This window comes from Mustelus asterias, chromosome 28 (assembly GCF_964213995.1).
Source record: "Mustelus asterias chromosome 28, sMusAst1.hap1.1, whole genome shotgun sequence".
NCBI lineage: Eukaryota > Metazoa > Chordata > Chondrichthyes > Carcharhiniformes > Triakidae > Mustelus > Mustelus asterias.
Genome location: NC_135828.1, coordinates 20,003,496 through 20,027,575, shown reverse-complemented (window position 1 = coordinate 20,027,575; position 24,080 = coordinate 20,003,496). Strand labels below are relative to the sequence as shown.

General features: G+C 48.9%; 1 protein-coding gene across 1 annotated transcript in view; it reads right to left on the bottom strand.

Moving 5' to 3' along the window:
• The window catches only part of ptpn20 (protein tyrosine phosphatase non-receptor type 20), a 322,568-nt gene that overhangs the window by 101,685 nt on the left and 196,803 nt on the right, over positions 1-24,080 (bottom strand). The window contains exons 17-24 of the mRNA XM_078199281.1: positions 22,321-22,428; positions 22,106-22,222; positions 21,781-21,796; positions 17,704-17,755; positions 14,716-14,814; positions 11,824-11,917; positions 7,337-7,422; positions 215-392 (exon numbers count right to left, since the gene is read on the bottom strand). Of these exons, the coding sequence (XP_078055407.1) occupies positions 215-392; positions 7,337-7,422; positions 11,824-11,917; positions 14,716-14,814; positions 17,704-17,755; positions 21,781-21,796; positions 22,106-22,222; positions 22,321-22,428 (750 nt within the window). The remainder of the gene's footprint in view (positions 1-214; positions 393-7,336; positions 7,423-11,823; positions 11,918-14,715; positions 14,815-17,703; positions 17,756-21,780; positions 21,797-22,105; positions 22,223-22,320; positions 22,429-24,080) is intronic.

Below are 24,080 nucleotides of genomic sequence, written 5' to 3'. Positions count from 1 at the left end.
TGTCGGTAGATTTGTTGTCTTGAGTCTTTTGTTAGAGTCTGACTGAGAGGAAAGGTATTCACTCTTTCTGCACCTTAATAGCAAACACTGATGGCAAAAGCTGAATTCAATTCTAACATTCCCTTTCCTTCCGTTGCCGCGGCGACAGGTTATAAATTAGCCCACAAGAAGATGAGAGCCGTGCGAACACGGTGCTCTTCAAATCAGTCCCTACCATCTGTCATGAAGCTGTAGTCCTTGGGTGCGACGGACAAGGTTGTTACCATGGAATCATCGGGGTATCCGTCTTGCGCCCTGTGCCTGTTGTCAGGGAGAATGGGTCCCTGGGGGCCGTCGTAACTGGGACTCCCAGCTGTCGCCTGCTGTCCTCTCTCCAGCACCAGCCGTACCACCTGACACAAAGGAAGATGGAGTGAGGCGTTTGTCACTCAGTTGGTCTGGCCACACACACACACACACACACACACACACACGTGTGCCAACACATCTGTTTTTCCCAGGAATGACCCTATACTGTTACATCGCACGGGGCCCCCAGGTGGGAATGAAATGAAAAGCAGACGTGGAGATATCTCAACCCACAGATGTGATTTCCTCTCCTTCACGTTAACCAGTTCATAGCGCGGGATGAATTTCAATTTTTTTGATTTGATTTATTATTGACAAGTGTCGGTATAATAACACAATAATAATTTTGTCTTGCGCGACAGACAAAACATACCATTCATAGAGTACAGGTAGAAGTTTCATTGAATGTGGAGTAAAGGCGGGTACAATTTTGTCTTTTAAAAAGCATTTAGACAGTTACATGGGCAAGATGGGTTTCGAGGGATATGGGACAATTGGGACTAGCTTAGTGGTTAAAAAAAAGGGCAGCATGGACAAGTTGGGCCGAAGGGCCTGTTTCCATGCTGTAAACCTCTATGACTCTATGATACATGGGAGAAGGAAAGGAGATGGTGCAGAATATAGTGTTACAGTCATAGCTAGGGTGCAGGGAAAGATCAGCTTAATATGTGACAGGTCCATTCAAAAGTCTGATGGCAGCAGGGAAGAAGCTGTTCTTGAGTGGTTTGGTACGTGTTCTCAGGCTTTTATATCTTTTTCCCGGCGGAAGAAGGTGGAATAGAGCATGTCCGGGGTGCGTGGGATCCTTGATTATGCTGGCTGCTTTTCTGAGGCAGTGGGAAGTGTAGACAGAGTCAATGGATGGGAGGCTGGTTTGAGTGATGGACTGGGCTATGTTCACAACCCTTGTAGTTTCTTGCAGTCATGGTCCGAGCAAGAGCCAAACTAAGCTGTGATACAACCAGAAAGGATGCTTTCTACATTAATTTGCAGCGAAAATCAAAATAACAGACAAAATATGTAAGGGCGCGTGCTAAAGATTTTTGTAGGCCGTATATGGGGCGGCACGGTGGCACAGTGGTTAGCACTGCTGCCTCACAGCGCCAGGAACCCGGGTTCGATTCCCGGCTCGGGTCACTGTCTATGCGGAGTCTGCACATTCTCCTCGTGTCTGCATGGGTTTCCTCCGGGTGCTCCAGTTTCTTCCCACAGTCTGAAAGACGTGCTGGTTAGGGTGCATTGGCCGTGCTAACTTCTCCCTTAGTGTACCCGAACAGGCCCTGGAGCGTGGCGACTTGGGGGTTTTCACAGTAACTTCAGGTTAGGTCATTGGACGTGCTAATTTTTTCCTTAGTGTCCCAGGGTATGCAGGTGAGATGGATTAGACATGGTAAATGGGTGGGGTTATGGGGATAGGGAGAGGGCCTGGGTAAGAGAGTCAGTGCAGACTCAATGGGCCCAATGGCCTCCTTCTGCACCATAGGGATTCTATGGTTTTTCTATGAGGCCTAATATTGGAATGTAGGTCAAACCATGGCCACTAAGATCAGGGTGGGTGTATTAGAAGATGAGATATTCCCTCCCAGGTCTTCCAGTGCTCCCCTCCTGAAGCTGCACTTTCCCTTCAGGGTCTGTCTCTATCCCCATCCCATCCCCCAACCCAAGTCTTCCCGTACACCATCGAGAGATTTCCTCTCCATTCATTTCCTCTTTTCCTGTAAATTAGCCGACCTCTAACCCCAGCAGAAAGCTCTGCTGGGTAACATGGATGTAAAAGACCCCCAAAGTTACCTTTTCTGAAGGAGAGCAGGGAGTTGGCACAGGGGCCAGGATTCTCCGATCTCATTCACCCCGTGCCGCTGTCAACAGGAATGGAGAATTAGGCTCTCAGCCCAAACTCCATTCGCTGCAGCGGGACCGGAGAATCCCGCCGCGGGCGAGGTTGGAGAATCCCAGACAGTGTGTTGGCCAACGGTCATTCCCCCAGCATGCACCGCCGTGAGGAAGATTAACTGGCCACTGGCTGCTGTTTGTGGGACTTTGCTACGAGTAAGTTGGCTGCGTTTCAGCAAAGTAATTCACTGGCTGCATGAAACACTCTGAGACATTCTGAGGATGTGAACGGTGCTACATTAATGCAAGTTCTTCAACATTACCATCTCAATCTGTGCCTGGGAGGTCAAATCGCAGAGTTTGATTCAGCTTGGCTGGTGTGTGATTGGGAAGAATAATTTAAATGGGGGAGTAACAGTATGATGTAACTTTAAAGGAAGTTAAAGTAAAGATTAAAGTTTATTTATTCGTGTTACAAGTAGGCTTACATTAACACCGCAATGAAGTTACTGTGAAAACATTGGAGGGAGTGCAGAGAAGGTTCACCAGGTTGATACCGGAGATGAGGGGTTTGGATTATGAGGAGAGGCTGAGGAGATTGGGTTTGTACTCGTTGGAGTTTAGAAGGATGAGGGGGGATCTTATGGAGACTTATAAGATAATGTGGGGGCTGGATAGGGTGGAGGCGGAGAGATTCTTTCCACTTAGTAAGGAAGTTAAAACTAGAGGACACAGCCTCAAAATAAAGGGGGGTCGGTTTAAGACAGAGTTGAGGAGGAACTTCTTCTCCCAGAGGGTGGTGAATCTCTGGAATTCTCTGCCCACTGAGGTGGTGGAGGCTACCTCGCTGAATATGTTTAAAGCGCGGATGGATGGATTCCTGATCGGTAAGGGAATTAAGGGTTATGGGGATCAGGCGGGTAAGTGGTACTGATCCACGTCAGATCAGCCATGATCTTATTGAATGGCGGGGCAGGCTCGAGGGGCTAGATGGCCTACTCCTGCTCCTATTTCTTATGTTCTTATGTTCTTAAAACCCCCTCGTCGCCACACTCCAGCGCCTGTTCGGGTACACTGAGGGAGAATTTAGCATGGCCAATGCACCCTAACCAGCACATCTTTGGACTGTGGGAGGAAACCGGAGCATCCGAAGGAAACCCATGCAGACACGGGGAGAACGTGCAAACAGACAGTGACCCAAGCCGGGAATTGAACCCGGGTCCCTGGTGCTGTGAGGCAGCAGTTCTAACCACCGTGCCACTCCATAATAAAGCAGAAACCAATCGGAAAGAGGGTTAACACAGCCTGAAAGGAAATAAGGCAGAATAAATTGTGGCCAGTGGTTCAAAGTCGGCAACAGAGTTGGTGCATGTGTTATAGAGCGAAGATTTCCTTTAATATAATTATGACTTAAAAATTGCCATCTTTCTTCCTCAGGTGAATGGGGAGGATTTATCTGCTCTGTCCCACAATGAGACTGCTGACGTTCTATGTCGGGTGCAAGGGCTGGGATTTTATGGCTTTGTTCGTCCCGAAACCGTAAAATCCTGCCCGAGGTCGATGGACATTTTCATTACCGCCTCTCGCCCGCTCCGATTCTGCGGCGGGCGGGGTGGAAAAATTCCGACCAAGGTGTCGTAATGTTGACCGTCAGTAGACAGCCGCCTGGGGAGGAAACCCACGCAGACACGGGGAGAACGTGCAAACTCCACACAGACAGTGACTCGAGGTCGTAATTTTGTGCAACAAGTAGTTTGGATCTGGAACGCACTGCCTGAACAGCCTTCAAAAGGGAGATGGATAGATACATGAAGTGGAAAATAGTTGTCGGGATTTGCTGGGGGGGTGGGAATGTGGGACAGGGTGATACAAAGAACAAAGAAAAGAACAGCACAGGAACAGGCCCTTCGGCCCTCCAAGCCTATGCCAATCATGATGCCCTAACTGAACTAACAAAAACTCAGTCCGTATCCCTCTATTCCCTCCCTATTCGTGTACCCATCCAGATGCCTCTTAAATGTTGCTAATGTGCCTGCTTCCACCACCTCCTCCGGCAGCGCCTTCCAGGCACCCACCACTCTCTGCGTGAAAAACCTCCCCCTGCACATTTCCCTTAAACTTTCCCCCTCTCACCTTGAACCTGCGCCCCCTTTGTAATTGACACTTCCACCCTGGGGAAAAAGCCTCTGACTATCCACCCTGTCTGTGCCTCTCATCATTTTGTAGACCTCTATCAGGTCTCCCCTCAGCCTCTATCTCTCCGATGAAAACGATCCTAGTTTATTCAACCACTCCTCATAGCCAATGCCCTTGAGACCAGGCAACACCCCGGAGAACCTTCTTTGCACTCTCTCCAAAACTTCCATGTCCTTCTGATAGTGTGGCGACCAGAATTATACGCAATATTCCAAATGAAGCCTAACCAAGGTTTTATAGAGCTGCAATAAATAAACTGGATGATATTTGGAAAGAGCCAGAAAAGACTTGATGGGTCGATTAGCCTCCTGTTTTGTACTCTTCTACGATTAGGAAACTTCTTTAAGACATGATAGACCAACATCTGCCCAATGAATCAGGTACTGGATAAAAAAGCTGTAACATTTTGTGATCGTGATTCCCAAATGCTTGACAGACCACGTTTCAAATGGATGGTGGTGTTGTACCAATATTAATGATGCTTAATCATTGTAATGTGCCTCTCTGTTAGGATTGCAGACAAATATATGTAGATTTATACATGATAAACTGTTAGTAATCATTCTAAGCATGAAATTCCATAATAAATACCACCAATGCTTTGCAATTTGTTACAGTCATGTTAAACTTGTAGAGTTTCATTATAATTTGTATGGAGAATAAGTCTAGTTTATTGGTAAAGGAAACGAGGATCGTGGAGATTTAAATGGTTAATTTATGTAACTTCAAAGTACTTTGTGTCAATATATTCATAATGGAGGTGGCTGATTAATATTTATTACTATGCAGATTGGCATACTTAGCATGCAAATTTAACCAAATTAACCGATAGCTTCATTTAAAACCCTAAGATCTATTTGAATGTGCAATATACACAGGTCTTGCGGGTTAGCGTCCCTGCCTCTGAGCAAGAAGCTCCAGGTTAGAGTCCCACCCCCGGACTTGATGGTCAAAGGTGTGTTCATAACGTGGCCAAACAGATTGCATATCAACTTAAAGTTTATTTATTAGTCACAAGTAGGCTTGTATTAACATTGCAATGAAGCTACTGTGAAAATCCCCGAGTCGCCGCACTCCGGCGCCTGTCCGGGTACACTGAGGGAGAATTTAACACGGCCAATGCACCTAACCAGCACGTCTTTCCGACCATGGGAGGAAACCGGAGCACCCGGAGGAAACCCACGCAGACACGGGGAGAACATGCAGACTCCACACAGACAGTGACCCAAGCCGGGAATCGAACCCAGGTCCCTGGAGCTGTGAGGCAGCAGTGCTAACCACTGTGCTACCGTGCCGCCCACTTTCCGAGCCCTTCCAATGCACGCCAATGCCAGGCGTTAGGAGTGGGGAGAGATCACAGGTCAGCCATGTGATGGAATGGAATTCCACCATCTTAGCTCACAACATGCATGTAAAAGTGTACGTTGCCACGGCAACTTGGACTTCTTGGGTGTCCAGTTGGCTATCAGATTGGGAGCAACAGCGTGAGGGTTGGATCCTCCTTCCAGCTGAGTTGGTCTCAGGAACTGCCCGTTTCACCTACTTGTGCTGGTGGGCACGGTGCCGTGAGTTCAGCCTCTGCCTTTTGGGGTAGAAAACTGAAGCAGGCGGCACGATAGCTATTGGTTCACATCTGACTGAAAGATCTGCCCATAAATTGCCTTCGCATTTTCATTTAGTTCTGGGCGATTGTGCTCAGTGCAGGAAGAGGGATAACGCTCCCGAGAGCTGTTATGAATGTTTTCAGCAGGTCCTATAATGGAATAGAGGAACAATCATTCACTGGGACATTTCTTGAGGGCTTGTCATGTACAGAGAAGCCTCTCGATAGGTTTTACACAGAGGGGAAGGAATAACTAACGTTAAACAGCAGGACACAAAGTGAGTGCAGTGTCGGGAGAGGAGCAGCCACCAGTTTGTTTCAATATCCTTGGCAAATCCAGGTTTTGTACCCGTCACCAATTGCCCTTGAGAAGGTGGTGGTGAGCTGCCATCTTGAGCTGTTTTGTTGTCATCCATCTGACGCAGGTACACCCATAGCAATTTATCGGAGTTATTTCCCTGTGACAGGGAAGGAATACAGCCCAGAGATGTGTGGGTTCAGTTCCGGCCTCGGGTGACTGTCTGTGTGGAGTTTGCACATTCTCCCTGTCTCTGCGTGGGTTTCCTCCGGGTGCTCCGGTTTCCTCTCACAGTCCAAAGATGTGCAGGTTAGGGGGATTGGCCATGCTAAATTGCCTCTTAGTGTCCCGGGATAAGTAGGTTAGAGGGATTGGCGGGGTAAATATGTGGGGTTACGGGGATAAGACCTAATGGATTGTTGTCTGTGCAGACTCGTTGGCCCGAATGGCCTCTGTAGGGTTTCTATGATTGGTGATGCAGTTTAAAGTTTATTTATTAGTCACAGATAGGCTAACATTATTAACATTGCAATGAAGTTACTGTGAAAATCCCCGAGTCGCCACCCTCCTGTTTGGGTACACTGAGGGAGAATTTAGCATGGCCAATGCACCTAACCAGCACGTCTTTCGGACCGTGGGAGGAAACCGGATTACGCAGAGGAAACCCACGCAGACACGGGGAGAATGTGCAAACTCTGCACAGGCTGTGACCCGAGCCAGGAATTGAACCCGGGTCCCTGGCGCTGTGAGGCAGCAGCGCTAACCACTGCGCCACCGTGCCACTCCTTTTGGAGTATCAGGTTTTTCCCCCAGTGACAGTGAAGGAATGGTGATAAAGTTCCAAGTCAGCGGAGATTTGCTCTGGTAAGTACGGCCAAAAAACAGGAGGGGAATACTCCCGTTTTCCCACCCGTTGGGCACTTAGGTTCTTTTGGAAAATCCAGCCAGTGACTTCTAAAGTTCAACCAGTGTCCCAGTGTCAGGGATTATTAACCTCCTGATGCTGACTTGCCACTTGCAGTGCGATTGACAGGATGACATGAGGGGAAGACACAAACCTGACCAGTGTTTTTCAAACGTTCAATAGCTTGCTTGTGTGTGATGCTCTGCAGACTGACACCATCCACCTCCCACAGTCGATCCCCTGTCAAAACAGATGGAAGAAGTCAGGACTGGCGTAGCCTTATCTATCTTAGTGCAACGAAGCACTGTAACAGACTTCTCTTAGTCAACTCACAACTCAAACACAGAATTAAATGGCAGCCGGAGCTTTTAAAGCTTCAACTCCGAGCTGCTTCCACATAATTAATTGTTCTTGCCATTTTTTGGCAGATAATCGTTATCGAAAATGGTGGCACACTTCACCTGAGTAGGCCTGAACCAAGAGGCCTAAAACTGGACATCATCTAAGTAATACGGACAAACTGCCACAGGCAGCAGAGCAAGGGAGGCGATGGCCTAGTGGTATTATCGCTGTCCTTACCTGGTCTGGCCTACATGCAACTCCAGAGCCACAGCAATGTGGCTGGCTCTCAACTGCCCTCTGAAATGGCCGAGCGAGACTCTCAGTTGTATCAGCAGTTCAAGATGGCAGCTCACCACCACCTTCTCAAGGACAACTAGAGATGGGCAATAAATGCTGGCCTGCCAGCAACGCCCATGTCCCATGAATGAATATAAAAAAAGCACAACCTTTATCGCTTCCCCTATAACTATCCAGGTCACCATGTCATAGAGTTCTTACTGTGCAGAAGGAGGCCATTCAGCCCATTGACCACAATCCCACCCGGACCCTATCCCCATTTCCCTTTGCATTTGCCCTAGCTAATCCTCCTGACACTAAGGGTCCAATCCACTTAACTGGCACATCTTTAGACTGTGGGAGGAAACCAGAGCACCCGGAGGAAACCCACGCAGACACGGGGAGAACGTGCAAACTCCACACAGACAGTGACCCGAGGCCGGAATTGAACCCGGGTCCTTGAAGCTGTGAGGCAGCAGTGCTAACCACTGTGCCGTGTCCCTTCCTCCGTCATCAATCCTGTAACTTCCAGAATGCCGCACTTTCGCCCACCATCTTGTTTTTACAGCAGCGGATATCGAGGGAGGAGGGAGCGTCCAAGTCTGGGTAGATGGGACACTCATTAACATATTAAAATTGGGCACAAAGACTGGAATGTTCCAGACCCCCCTGCTGCGGGTTTCCCCATGGAGGGGGCTGGTAAGCCATTGAAATCTCCAGTTGGACTGGAAGATTCCACTAGTGGGAAGGGACGACTGGAAAATTCCAGCTCCATGGCGCAGTTTAGAACCCAGTTCAAAATTGACGGATGAATTTCCCAGGGGTGAGAGACACAGGTGGTGAAATGGAGACGGGAGGTGCTGGCTCCACAAGGCGAAGAGGTGGTTTGGATGTCACTTGTAGGCCAGGTGGAGCGGGAATGCTCTCCCAGTCTCTCAACTAACCCTTTGGTCGTTTCCCCTTTCCAATTTCCCCACTTTCCTCCCATTCTAGCCCACATTTGTCACCATGACTAAGGCACCTCTTCCCTCTGGATCTCCTGAGTTTTCCTGGTTCTGGCCTCCTCTTGCTGGTGTTTCCTTCAACCAGCCTGCTCGGATGCCCGCTTAGCAGAAGGCCGGGCTAGAAATGCTAATGTGGGAAGCAGGACCTCTCAGTCCCTGGCCTTACAAGACTCTCGGGCGTTTTTCACTCCACAATGATGGCCCAGTGGTATTATCGCGAGTCTATAAATCTGGAAACTCAGCTAATGTTCTGGGGATCCTGGTTCGAATCCTGTTAGAGTCAGAGCAAATCTGTTGCTTCAGGCCGGATCATTGACACGGATGCCTTCAGCTCACGTGAGAACACCATTTCCCAGGTACACGGTACCTACTCTTGCAACTCGGCCAACGTTGTCTACCTGATACGCTGCAGGAAAGGATGTCCTGAGGCATGGGACATTGGGGAAACCATGCAGACGCTACGACAACGGATGAATGAACACCGCTCGACAATCACCAGGCAAGACTGATCTCTTCCTGTGGGGGAGCACTTCAGCAGTCACGGGCATTCAGCCTCTGATCTTCGGGTAAGCGTTCTCCAAGGTGGTCTTCACGACACACGACAGCGCAGAGTCGCTGAGCAGAAACTGATAGCCAAGTTCCGCACACATGAGGACGGCCTAAACCGGGATGTTGGATTTATGTCACATTATCAGTAACCCCCACAGCTTGCCTCCTGGGCTTGCAGAATCTCACTAGCTGTTCTGTCTGGAGACAATACACATCTCTTTAACCTGTGCTTAATGCTCCCGCCACCCACATTGTCTGTACCTTTAAGACCTGGCTGGCCGTAGGGATTCGCATTCTAATCAGTATTCTGTAACTTGATTTTGTGTCTGTTTGCACTGTTTGAGAGCACATTTCCACTCCATCTGACGAAGGAGCAGCGCTCTGAAAGCTTATGGTATTTGCTACCAAATAAACCTGTTGGACTTTAACCTGGTGTTGCGAGACTTCTTACTGTGTTCACCCCAGTCCAACGCCGGCATCTCCACATCATGGCTTCAGGCCTTTCCAGGAGATTTTGCAGAATCACTACAGCACAGGAGGCCATTCGACCCACCGTGTCCTCACTGCCATCTCCGAATGAACAACTTACCTGCTGCCACCACCACCACATCCCTCCCAACTTCTCCCCGTAACCCTGCATATTCTTCCTTTCCAGATAATAATCCAACTCCCTCTTGAATACCTCAATTGAAACAACCTCCCCCATCACACTCTCAGACAGCATCTTCCAGAACTTAGCATGAATAATGTTTCTCCTCATATCTCAATAAAGGCAAAACACTGCAGATGCTGGAATCTGAAACAAAAACAGAAGATGCTGGAAAATCTCAGCAGGTCTGACAGCATCTGTGGAGAGAGAATAGGGCCAACGTTTCGAGCCCGGGTGACCCTTCGTCAGAGCTTTTTTCTCTTTCCTCTCCTCCAGTCCCTTCCCAACTATACATCGGCCATCTCAGTTTCCCTGCCCCTCTTACCCACCTCTGTCTCCTTCTCAATTTGCTCTCTCAGGTCCAAACCGGACGTTGGCATCAAACACGCCAACAAGGGTGGCGCTGGTGTTGTCTGGCGTACGGACCTTTACCTCACAGAGGCTGAGCGCCTACTCTCAGATGCTTCCTTCTACTTCCCCCCTGCACCATGACCCCACCACCGAACATCAAGCCACTGTTTCCAGGACTGTCAATGACCTCATCTCTTCCAGAGATCTTCCCTCCACTGCTTCCAACCTCAGTCTCCCAACCCCGGACAGCCCGCTTCTATCTCCTTCCCAAAATCCACAAACAGGACTGCCCCGGTAGTCCCACCTGTTAGCCTATTCCTGCCCCACCGAACTCATTTCCTCCTACCTTGACTCCATTCTCTCTCCTCCTGCCCAGTCCCTTCCCACCTACATCCACGATTCCTCAGCCCTGACGAAGGGTCATCCAGGCTCGAAACATTGGCTCTATTCTCTCTCCACAGATGCTGTCAGGCCTGCTGAGATTTTCCAGCATTTTCTGTTGCTGTCTCCTCATATCTCCTTCTACCAGTGGGAAGAGTTTTTCCCGATTTACTCTGTCCAGACCCCTCATGATTTGAAAAATCTATTCAACATCTAGAATGGTCAACATGGGCGGCTTGGTGGCACAGTGGTGAGCACTGCCTCGGGAAAGCAGCCAGCATAATCAAGGACCCCACGCACCCCGGACATTCTCTCTTCCACTTTCTTGCGTCGGGAAAAAGATACAAAAGTCTGGGGTCACGTACCAACCGACTCAAGAGCAGCTTCTTCCCTGCTGCCATCAGACTTTTGAATGGACCTACCTCGCATTAAGTTGATCTTTCTCTACACCTGAGCTATGACTGTAACACTACATTCTGCACCCTCTCCTTTCCTGCTCTATGAATGGTATGCTTTGTCTGTATAACACGCAAGAAACAATACTTTCCACTGTATGTTAATACATGTGACAATAATAAATCAAATCAAATCACTGCTGCCTCACAGCGCCAGGGACCCGGGTTCAATTCTCGACTTGGGGGTCACTGTCTGTGTGGAGTCTGCACGTTCCCCCCGTGTCTGCGTGAGTTTCCTCCGGGAGCTCCGGTTTCCTCCCACAGTCCGAAAGACGTGCTGGTTCGGTGCATTGACCGTGCTAAATTCTCCCTCAGTGTACCCGAACAGGCGCCGGAGTGTGGCCACACGGGGATTTTCACAGTAACTTCATTGCAGTGTCAATGTAAACCTACTTGTGACACCAGCAAATAAACTTAAAAAAAAAAATCCTCGAGAGATTCCCAACTTTTCATTTCCTCAAACACAAAATGTCCCCCCCCCCACCCCCCCAAACCCCACCCCCACCCCCCCAAACCGCCACCCCCCCACCCCCCCCCCCACCCCCCCCACCCCCCCCACACCCCCCCACACCCCCCCACACCCCCCCCCACCCCCCACCCCCCCACCCCCTCCCCCCTTTCACCCCCAACTTACCTTTTGCGATTTGGCCATCAAGGTCAGCGGCTCCTCCAGGTATGACGGCCTTCACGTAAATCCCACCATTCTTCACACTGGTGTTCACACCTCCCTGCAGAACGGAACAGAACATGGTTAAAGAAATGGCCTTTCCAATGGAGACTTTCTCTTTACACCCATGAGATGCCTCCTGCAAGTCAGCATCGTCATGTGATAAAGGATCTCGATGAAGGACAACGCTCAATTTGAAATTCACGGTAGCACAGTGGTTAGCACTGCTGCCTCACAGTGCCAGGGACCCGGGTTCGATTCCCGGCTCGGGTCACTGTCTGTGCAGAGTCTGCACGTTCTCCCCATGTCTGCGTGGGTTTCCTCCGGGTGCTCCGGTTTCCTCCCACAGTCCGAAAGACGTGCTGATTAGATCCATTGGCCGTGCTAAATTCTCCCTCAGTGTACCCGAACAGGCGCCGGAATGTGGCGACTAGGGGATTTTCACAGTAACTTCATTGCAGTGTTAATGTAAACCTACTAATAAATAAACTTTAATTTCAAGTGAATGGGTTAAGATAACATCCTGATAATGATCAGCGAAGTGCTGATGTTCTGTCAGATGAGACCTGCCTTGCCTGGTTTAGAATAATTACTTCTTCGAAGCCTTTGAAACCTATGCTTATGGAACACAGTCTGAATGCAGCAGAGACTGGATTATAGGATGAATGAAAGCCTAGCTAAAAATCTCTGCAATTCTATCTTGATGTTTATTTGTTAGTAAAAACACTCGGAATTGCACTGAATCTCTCCAAGCAGTAGATAAGAGAGTTCTTTATCACTTCCAAACAAAACTGACAACACACAGCCTTTGTATATTGTTACAAACAGGCGGACAATTTGATTGTTATGTCTTGGGACTGTTTCGCGAATGCAGGGTAAAATGTTCTGTAGTCTGCCTCGCAGCAGGCCTGGGAGACGTGGCTGTTCAATATTAAAGGCAGGCCTGGGTTGTTTTAGTAAAAGGCGCAAGGTGGTCGCGCATTGTAACAATGGCAGCAACATCTGTGCTTATGTCGGCTAGTGTTGAGGGGGGAGGGGGGAGGAACAAGGAGCAGGAGGAGCCCCTGCTCCGCCATTGAATAAGATCATGGCTGATCTGACAGTGACCTCAAGTCTGCATCCTGCCCACTCCCGATAACCTTTCACCCCCTCGCTCACCAAGAATCTATCCACCTCCGCCTAAAAAATATTCAACCACTCTGCTTCCACCGCCTTTTCAGGGAGAGAGTTCCAGAGGCTCACCACTCTCTAAGAGAAAAATTGTCGCCTAACCTCCGTTGTAAATGAGTGCGTTCTTATTTTTAAACAGTGACCTCCCTAGTTCTAGATTCTCTGACAAGAGGAATCATCCTCTCTACATCCACCCTGTCCAATACCCCTCGGCATCTTAAAGGCTTTGATCAAGTCACCTCTTATTTTAGCACACTCTGATTGTCACAGCAGAATAGTTAGCCTGGAAATGTTAGAAGAATTTAAACCAATTCTACCTCCTGGGGAACTACAGTACAGGCTACCTCCCCCCTCCCCCCCCACCCCAACCCACCTACTGGAGCCCCCTGCTTATCACCCTTAGGCCCCCAACTAACTTCCCAAATCCCTGACTACACCCCGGCAACCGTTCTGACACCCCTGATTACTCCCCCCCCCAAAATCCCTGAATACTCCCGTACCCCCTGAGTACCTCCATCCAACCCTCCCCCCACCCGCCCCTTCACAGGCTCCCTCAACTACCACTTCACCCCGACTAACCTCCTGACTTCCCAAACTATCCCCCGCCGCCTCCCCCCACTTCTGTGACTACCACCCTGATCCATCTTGCCACCAACTGGCCACTCCCCCTCCCCCGCCCCCAACCGGGCTCAGCCTACCCCACTCACCTCTCACCACCCCGACACACTTATCATAAACATTTACCTTCTCCCCAGCTTCCCAAAGGAGTCAGCACTACCTGATTTGCGCTGCCTAGTGCGATACAAAAGGGATGTGACTTCACTTCCCCTAATGCTGTTGCCAGGCGCTCAAGGCCTCAGCTACCTGCTGAACCGCACGTCTCCCAAGAGGCCCAGGAAATGTGCAAGACCCGAACATAGAATCGCTACAGTGCAGAAAGAGGCCATTCGGCCCATCGGGTCTGCAGCGCCTCTCTGAAAGAGCTTCCTGCCCAGGTCCTCCCCTCTGCCCTATTCCCATGACCCCACGCATGGCCAATCCACCTAACCTGCAGATCTTTGGAGTGTGGGAGGAAACCAGAGCACCTGAAGGAAACCCACGCAAACACGGGGAGAACGTGCAGACTCTGCACAGTCACCCCAGGCTGTAATCAAGCCTGGGTCCCTGGTGCTGTGAGGCAGCAGTGCTAACCACCATACCACTGTGCCACTCTGGGTACGTGAAAAGGCTATCCAACGGTGATTGGCACTCTGTGATGACTTCAGCCAGGCTAATGAGGTTGGCTTGCTAGAGTATGAACTGTCCTAATTGATGGTTAAATCAGGGAGCCTCGTGCTCCCTATTTAAAGCAGGTGTGTCAGACTCCCAGCCTGTATTCAGCAGGGGGCAACTGGAGAGCTGGCTGTGTACAGATGTATGGTGTAAATGGTGACGGGACTTTCGCCTCTGTGGAGTTATTACACACTCCTCAGAGGTTCTGGTCCACGATATACCAAGAAGCACAAAGCCATTACTGTGGTTTAAAGGTGCTGGAGATGAAGGCTTACAAACGCGGAATGAGATGAGGAACACGTTGGATGGAGGTCCTGGGGAAGGACGTGTTTGAAGTATTTTTGTGTTTTAACATTTCCATGGTCCACAATGATGAAATATTTCACCAGTGACAGAAGCTGTCATTTTAACACTTACTGTGACGCTAACGCCAAGGCTTCCATCTATTTTAGCCAGCTCCACACAGTACCTGTCTTCTTGTTGGGCGTCTTGTGTGGGCAAAGACTCAGCTCCCTCCTGTCGATGAGAAACACAAAGTACTGCTGGTAATCCTCTCCAAGGTCCAAATCGCTGATTCCCAGCGTTGTACATTCACGATGTGCCCCGTGTTTCCACACAGTGACCTTTCTTACATTTTAAAGTCACAGGGGTGTGAAACTGTCCGCGCCACTCAGCAGATAGAGAGGTTGGGGGCCTCTCATTGGACAGCCAATGAGAGCCCAGTATTTTCCTCTGCTTGGGGCAGCTTGCCATGTTGAGTTGGGGATGGGCAATAAATACCAGCCTCGCCAGTGATGCCCACATCCCATAAATTAATTTAAAGAAAATTAAGTGCCAAACTGGATCAAGGATTCCCCTCGACCAACCTCCCAGGGGTAGAAGTCTTGCCCTGTTGCCCTGCAGAGAGTTGCGGCCAATTAGAGACTGGCAGCTCTTCATTGCTTGTCTGCATGGTTTTTTAAAATTCAATTCGTGGGATGTGGGCGTCGCTGGCTGGCCAACATTTATTGCCCATCCTTAATTGCCCTTGTGCGATTTGCTACGCCATTTCAGAGGGCAATTGAGAGTCAACCACATTGCTGTGGCTCTGGCTTAGGCCAGACCAGGTAAGGATGTCAGATTTCCTTCCCTAAAGGACATTGGCGAACCAGATGTTTTTTTCCAACAATGGTTTCACGGTCATCAGTAGATTCTTAATTCCAGATATTTTTTATTGAATTCAATTTCCACCATTAGCCGTGGCGGGATTCGAACCCGGGTCCCCAGAACAATTAGCTGAGTTTCTGGATTAATAGTCCGGCGATAATATCACTAGGCCGTCACCTTCCCCTGGCGAGATGGTGGCCCCTGCCAGTAATACACCCACCTGGTGCCTAGGATCATTCATGGACCCAAACACAGGTGAGTGATGGTGAGGTTGGGGGGGGGGGGGTTTAGGGTTGTGTGGGTAGGTGCAGGGACACACTAGAAGTGAGGAAGTGGAGGGTGTGGCTCACAGCAGGCCCGTGCCCGCTCCCCTTCTGGTTGCGTGGTCAGGCACTGAGTATCTTTGAACGAGGAGCCTGATCACCATCGTCCCGGGACACTATGCCCAAGTGCAGGTCAGGTAGATTGGCCATGCTAAATTGGCCCTCGTGTCAGGGGGACTAGCTAGGGTAAATACATGGGGTTATGGGGATAGGGCCTGGGTGGAATTGTGGTTGGTGCAGACTCGATGGGCTGAATGGCCTTCTGCACTGTGGGGATTCTATGATTCTATCCAATGAAAGAAAATAAACTACGCCAGTCCTGAAAAAGAGACATCCTTTCGGCATTGGTAAGGCCACACTTGGAATACTGTGTACAGTTCTGGTCACCCTATTATAGAAAGGATATTATTAAATTGAGAAGAGTGTATAAGAGATTTACTAGGATGCTACCGGGACTTGATGGTTTGAGTTATAAGGAGAGGCTGGATAGACTGGGACTTCTTTTCTCTGGAGCGTAAGAGGCTGAGGGGTGATTTTATAGAGGTCTATAAAATAATGAGGGGCACAGATCAGCTAGGTAGTCAATATCTTTTCCCAAAGGTAGGGGAGTCTAAAACTAGAGGGCATAGGTTTAAGGTGAGAGGGGAGAGATACAAAAAGGTTTAGAGGGGCACTTTTTTCACACAGAGGGTGGTGAGTATCTGGAACGAGCTGCCAGAGGTAGTAGTAGAGGCAGGTAAACTTTTGTCTTTTTAAAAAGTGTTTAGACAGTCACATGGGTAAGATGGATATAGAGGGATATGGGCCAAATATGGGCAATTGGGACGAGCTTCGGGGTTTAAAAAAAAGGGCGCATGGACAAGTTGGGCCGAAGGGCCTGTTTCCATGCTGTAAACCTCTATGTCAGGGCAGCTCCTTATTTTGTTGACTGGGCAACACTGGGGTCCTTCCAGGCAAGTCCTGACAGGAGAGCGTCGATACAGATTGCGAACACCTCAATATTTCAAAAACGTTTAGTTACTTTAAAGCTACGTGCTTTATACTCACAACTGTTAATAAATAGCTCCCTTTAAAATTGTTCAGCTGCCTCACTTCAATGCTTGGCCAACGACAAGAGTTAGATTGGGCGAAAGCGGGGCGTTAACATAATACTAATAACAGGCTGAATAACTGCCTCAGTCCTCAAAGGAATGAATATCACTTCAACATTCCTCAACGAGTAATGATCCAAAATGCAAATTCATCTCCCCACTTAAATACGATTCTTGGTTTCTTTGCACAGCTTAATTTTGCTTTAATAGCAACAAGACTGAGATTGATAGATTTTTATGAGATGAGGTTTTGAGGGATTATGGAGAGCAGGCTGGCAGATGGAGCTAAGATGCAGCTCCAGCCTTGGTCTAACTACCAGAAGGACGTGGAGGCTTTGGAGGGAGTACAGAAAAGACTTACCAGGATGTTGCCTGGTATGGAGGGCATTAGCTATGAGGAGATATTGAATAAACTGGGATTGCTCTCCCTGGAAAGACGGAGACTGAGGGGCGACCTGATGGAAGTTTATAAAATTATGAGGGGCATGGATAGGGTGAACAGTTGGAAGCTTTTTCCCAAGGGGAGAAATGACAGTTACAAGGGGGCACAAGTTCAAGGTAAGGGGGGAAAGGTTCAGTGGAGATGTGCGGGGGGGAGTTTTTACACAGAGGGTGGAGGGGGTCTGGAATGCGCTGCCAAGTGAGGTGGTTGAGGCAGGTACGTTAGTGACATTTAAGACTTATCTGGATAAACACATGAACAGACAGGGAATAGAGGGATACAGGCCGTTGGTCTAGATAGGACAACATGATCGGCGCAGGCTTGGAAGGCCGAAGGGCCTGTCCTGTGCTGTACTGTTCTTGGTTCTTTGGAACAGAATGGTGGAGTAGATTGAGTGACCTACCCCTGTTCCAACAACCAAACAGGACAAACTGGATGGGCGGACAACTGTTTCCCTTTTATTCTTTCATGGGATTTGGGTGTCACTGGCAAAGCCGATATTTACTGCCCATCGCAAACTGAATGGCCTGCTAGGCCATGTCAGAGGGCGGCCGACCACATTGCTGTGGCTCTGGGGTCACATATAGGCCAGACCGGGTAAGGACGGCAGGTTTCCTTCCCTAAAGGGGCATCAGTGAACCACATGGTTTTTTAAAATAACAATCGATTATAGTTTCATGGTCAACATTACTGAAACCAGCTTTATAGTCATTAGCGCTGCTGCCTCACAGCGCCAGGGTCCCGGGTCCGATTCCCGGCTTGGGTCACTGTCTGTATGGAGTTTGCACATTCTCCCCGTGTCTGCCTGGGTTTCCTCCGGGTGCTCCGGTTTCCTTCCACAGTCCAAAAGACGTGCTGGTTAGGTGCGTTGGCCGTGCTAAATTCTCTCTCAGTGTACCCGAACAGGGGCCGGAGTGTGGCGACTAGAGGATTTTCACAGAACCCCTACAGTACAGAAGGAGGCCATTCAGCCCATCGAGTCTGTACCAAACACAATCCCACCCAGGCCCTATTCCCACACCTCACACATTGAACCTGCTAATCCCCCTGACACTAGGGTCAATTTAGCAATGGCCAATCCACTTAACCCGCACATCTTTGGACTGTGGGAGGAAACCAGAGCACCCAAAGGAAACCCACACAGACAGTGACCAAGGCCAGAATTGAACCTGGGTTCCTGGCGCTGTGAGGCAACTGTTCTAACCACTGTGCTACTGTGCCGCCCCAGTAACTTCATTGCAGTGTTAATGTAAATATACTCCAGAAATATTAGTGAAATTTAATTTCTAACACCTGCTGTGGTGGGATTTGAACCCATGTCCCCAGAGCTTTAGCCTGGACAAGAGTCCAGCGACATATCTGTGGCATCCACTCCAGTACAAAATATACTTTTGTCAGGCAACTATGTATTGTCTCCAATGCAATCTTATCCAGAACAGTAAACTTATCCAGTTCTTTATCAGTCTATTTGCAACTTGGTTAGCAACTAGCTGGAAACATGTGAACTACTGTTGGAGCAGAGAACTACACCAATAATCCAGAATCCCACTGTGGCAGTTTGGGGATTTAAATTCATTTACGAAAGTACATTTTGAATCATTCAGCAATGGTAACCATGTAACTACTGGATTATTGCTCTGATTCATTAACGCCCTGAGGATCTGAGCAGATGGCACACAGGGCACTGGAATCACCACTGGGCGACACTTTCTGTGGTTGAGGCCTTGCTCTGTTCGGTGAGTTACCATGCCAACGATGCCCAGCTGTTAATTTGACTTTATGGGCGGGTTTTTATGTCCTCGCTTGAGCGAGACCGGAAATTCCTGTCCGAGGTCAACGGACATTTCCGTTATCCACCCCTCACCTGCTCCGATTACGTGGCAGACGGGGCGTATGCATGACTCCCAATCCACAACAGAACAATGTGATTCACTCTTAACTAGCTTCTGAAATGGTCGAGCAAGCCCATAGTTCACAAGGGTAACCATGGATTGGCAATAACTCAGGAATTCACCAAGGTTCCTTTGACAGCACCATCTAAACTCACGACCGTGATCATCTAGATGGACAAGGGCAGCAGACACATGGGAACACCATCACCTGGAAGTTCCCCTCCAAGTCACTCACCATCCTGACAAATAATCATAGAATCCCTACTGTACAGAAGGAGACCATTCGTCCCATCAAGCCTGCACTGACAACAATCCCTGTAATCCCATATATTTACCCCTGTCTATCCCTCTGACACTAAGTAAGAAGTCTCACAACACCAGGTTAAAGTCCAACAGGTTTATCTGGTATCACGAGCTTTCGGAGCGCTGCTCCTTCATCATGTGAGTCTCACCTGATGAAGGGGAAGCGCTCCAAATTTTCGTGATACCAAATAAACCTGTTGGACTGTAACCTGGTGTTGTGAGACTTCTTACTGTGCCCACCCCAGCCCAACGCCAGCATCTCCAAATCTGACACGAAGGGCCAATTTAGCATGGCCAATCCACCTAACCCGCACATCTACGGAGTGTGGGAGGAAACCGGAGCACCCGGAGGAATCCCACGTAGACACGGGGAGAACATGCAAACTCCACACAGACAGTGACCCAAGATTGGAATTGAACCGGATCCCTGGCGCTGTGAGGCAGCGGTGCTAACCACTGTGCCACTGTGACTTGGAAATATATTGGCTGTTCCTTCAATGTCGCTGGGTCAAAATCCTGGAACTCCTTCCCTAACAGCACTGTTGATGTACCAACACCACAGGGACTGCAGCGGTTCTACAAGGCAGCTCACCAACACTTTCTCAGGGGCAATTAGGGATGGGCAATAAATGCTGGCCTTGGCAGCGATAACCCACGTTCCATGAATGAATGAAAAAATAATAATGACTGGTCTTGCATCATGTGAATGAACTCTGCGAGTGATTTGAAGAGGAATTGCAATGACTACTTTAGTGTTAACAAAATGTGATATGAATGGGAATTGGATCAAAAATTCACAAGTGCTGAAAAATATTGGGGACAGCTTTGGACCCGATAAGCCTCTTGTGTCCGGGATTTCATGCTTCCGTGTTCACCAACCTCGAGTTTACCACCGGATCGAAAGCTGGCACAACAACATTGGGAAAACTTTGTGGAAGAAGAGGCCTTGATTTTTACCTCAAGGTATTTATGTTTTGTGTTCCTTGCCCTAGGCTTACCTTCATTTCTATGACTTGATGCTGGGCAGAGGCAGATGGCGCGCTGGGCACTGGAATCACCTCTGGTCTACACGGTTCGTGGTTGAGGCCTTGCTCTGCCGCAGGTGAGTTGCCTTGCCGACGGCGGCACGAGCTTGCCGAGCTGTTGACTTTACCCTTCGATTTCGCCGGATCCTTCCGAGTAGTCTCGTACAGGCCTAAAAAGAGGGTCGGCAAGCTATTAAAGGGCAAACATTATTCACCTGCCAGTAGAGCCTTTTTCGGTTTATTCCCACAATGCATTCCATCCTCGCGGCTCCCTTGTCCTGAAGTAAAAACCACTGGGCCTCACAGCACCAGGGACCCTGGTTCAATTCCCGGCTTGGGTCACTGTCTGTGCAGAGTCTGCATGTTCTCCCCCGTGTCTGCTTGGGTTTCCTCCGGTGCTCCAGCTTCCTTCCACAGTCCAAAGATGTGTGAGTTAGGTGGATTGGCCATGCTAAATTGCCCCTTCGTGTCCAAAGATGTGTAGGCTAAGTGGATTGACCATGCTAAATTGCCCCTTCATGTCAGGGGGACCAGCCGGGTAAAATATGTGGGGTTCCGGGGATAGGGCCTGGGTGGGATTGTTGTCAGTGCAGGCTCAATGCGCCAAGTGGCCTCCTTCTGTACTGTAGGGATTCTATGATAATATGCATGTGATCTATACTGTAACTATGATTTAATACTGTCACTAAAACAGATCTGAAAACTTTTGTCATAATCATACAGTACAGAAAGAGGCCATTTGATCCATCATCCCTGTGTTAGCTCTCTGAAGATTCTATTCCTCGACCTTTATTTCCCCAAATCCTCTAACATGCTGTTTCATCAAATATTTACCCACATCCCCTTTAAAAGCTATTTAATTCACTTCCCCCTCTATTTCTGGTAGGGCATGTCTCATTGTGGTGATTGACCCTTTATGGGCAACACAGCAGAGTAAGGGTCACCTGGTCTGGGTGACCAATTGGGAATCAGAGTGGGGAATCACCCCCAGAGGAGGAGCTCTCTTAGACAGGAGGCATTCCCGAACTAGCTACAAGACACGCTGATGTTCTTGTAGATGCTTGTAAATAAATCTCTTTAAATTAATCATTACGCTCGCCTGGGCTACCCTCCGAATAAGAATAAAACTATTCCGAACCTTTCCCTTCAATCTATTGACAACGGATTTAATTTTGAGTCCGGTTTCTCCCACTTCCCCATTGACACTGTCTACACTTCCCGCTGCCTCGGCAAAGCAGCCAGCATAATTAAGGACCCCACGCACCCCGGACATTCTCTCTTCCACCTTCTTCCGTCGGGAAAAAGATACAAAAGTCTGAGGTCACGTGCCGACCGACTCAAGAACAGCTTCTTCCCTGCTGCCAACAGACTTTTGAATGGACCTACCTTGCATTAAGTTGATCTTTCTCTACACCCTAGCTATGACTGTAACACTACATTCTGCACCCTCTCCTTTCCTTCTCCCCTATGTAGTCTATGAACGGTATGCTTTGTCCCTATAGCGTGCAAGAAACAATACTTTTCACTGTACGTTAATACATGTGACAATAATAAATTAACCAAGATGCAAGAAGAGCGTGAGTACCTTTTGGCTGAGAAATGATCAGCGTCACCTCATTGGGGGCGCTCTGCAGAATCTCTGCCGCAGTTCGGAACGTGACACCCTCCAGGCTCTCATTATTCACCGAGATCAGACGGCCCCCTTCAGGACACAGAAGCAGAAATTGCATTTGAGCGGTGAGGGGGAGGTATTAAAGAGCGTGCATTTGATGATAAGATGCAAAAAGAATCAGCCGTCACCTTCTTTAACCCGTCCGTCCTTGTCCGCTGGGCCCCCGGGTGTGACTGACGTGATGAAGATGCCCAGGTCTAATTTCCCCGTGCTCTCGCCTCCAACAATCAGGAAGCCTGCAAAGAAAAATAAATTGAAACCGAGGGAATGCCTGTTCCTCGACTTAACAACCCAAGCGGCCTGGGAGTTAAAATCTCTTGGCTTGTGTCGGCGAGACTGAAGTGCTTTCTCACGCACCTCACCAGCTCATCTCCACCCGGCCCGAGTTAAAATCAGACCGTTTGTGCCTCAGCTCCTCCAGGACCAGTCTGCTGCTCTCTGGTGGACCTGGTCAGCTTAAAGGCCGAGATTGAGCTCCAAATATTCAGATATTGTCCAAAGATGTGGAGGTTAGGGGGATTGGCCATGCTAAATAGCCCCTTAGTGACCAGATGTGTAGGTTAGGTGGATTGGCCATGCTAAATAGCCCCTTAGTGTCCAAAGATGTGCAGGTTAGGTGGATTGGCCACGCTAAATTGCCCCTTAGTGTCTAAAGATGTGCAGGTTAGGTGGATTGGCCATGCTAAATTGCCTCTTAGTGTCCAAAGATATGCAGGTTAGGTGGATTGGCCATGCTAAATTGCCCCTTAGTGTCTAAAGATAAGTTGAGTTTATTTATTAGTGTAGGCTTACATTAACACTGCAATGAAATTACTGTGAAAATCCCCTAGTCGCCTTACTCCGGCGCCTGTTCGGATACACTGAGGGAGAATTTAGCATGGCCAATGCACCTAACCAGCACATTTTTTGGACTGTAGGAGGAAACCGGAGCACCCAGAGGAAACCCACACAGACACGGGGAGAACGGTCAGACTCCACATAAACAGTGACCCAAGTCAGGAATCGAGCCTAGGTCCCTGGTGCTGTGAGTCAGCCATGCTAACCATGATGTGTAGGTTAGGTGGGTTGGCCATACTAAATTGCCCCTTAGTGTCCAAAGGTGTGCAAGTTAGGGGGATTGGCCATGCTAAATTGCCCCCTTAGTGTCCAAAGATGTGCCGGTTAGGTGGCATTAGAAGGGAAGCTATGTGGGGTTATGGGGATGGGGCCTGGATGGGATGTTCTGTCTGAGACTCAATGGTTGAATGTCCCCCTTCTGCACTGTAGAGATTCTATGATTTTATGATTTTTTTATTTTGGGTTTAACGCAGGTTAAGGCCCGGTTGGCGGTCCCGCCCTGTGAAGCTGTGGTGACTTTTATGAGGGCAATCATTAAAACGGGTCACATGATTGACCTGAGGTCAGTAAATCAGACTCGGGAGTGCTTGAATTTTGACAGGGTGAATAGTGCAGCGAGTTTCTCCTGCAGTGTAATCCACAGCGCAGTCTATCAGCCAAACCATGACTCCAATAAATCAGTCCCGGACCCGGATGGCGAATAATTCACCCATACGAGTACACACATTCGAAAAGAAAGCACTGCTTCAACGCATCTCCTGTACATTTCCGTTCAATATCATCTCCTGTACATTTAATGGGTTCTTTCTCTTCTAAAAACTGTCTTTTTCTCCTGGATTTATAAACCGGATGTGGCAAATAACCATAAATCTCAAGAGGTCTCCAGAGAGGCCTAGCGAACGATTAATCAATTTAATCATCGGCCGATTTACCAGAAGGCTTGGGGGTGAGGTAATTTACACCCTAAAGGTTTCAGATAACGAAGAATGTATTAAACTTGCCATCGTTTGAACGATAATTAGCAGAAACAGAAATCCCCAGTACAAAATGA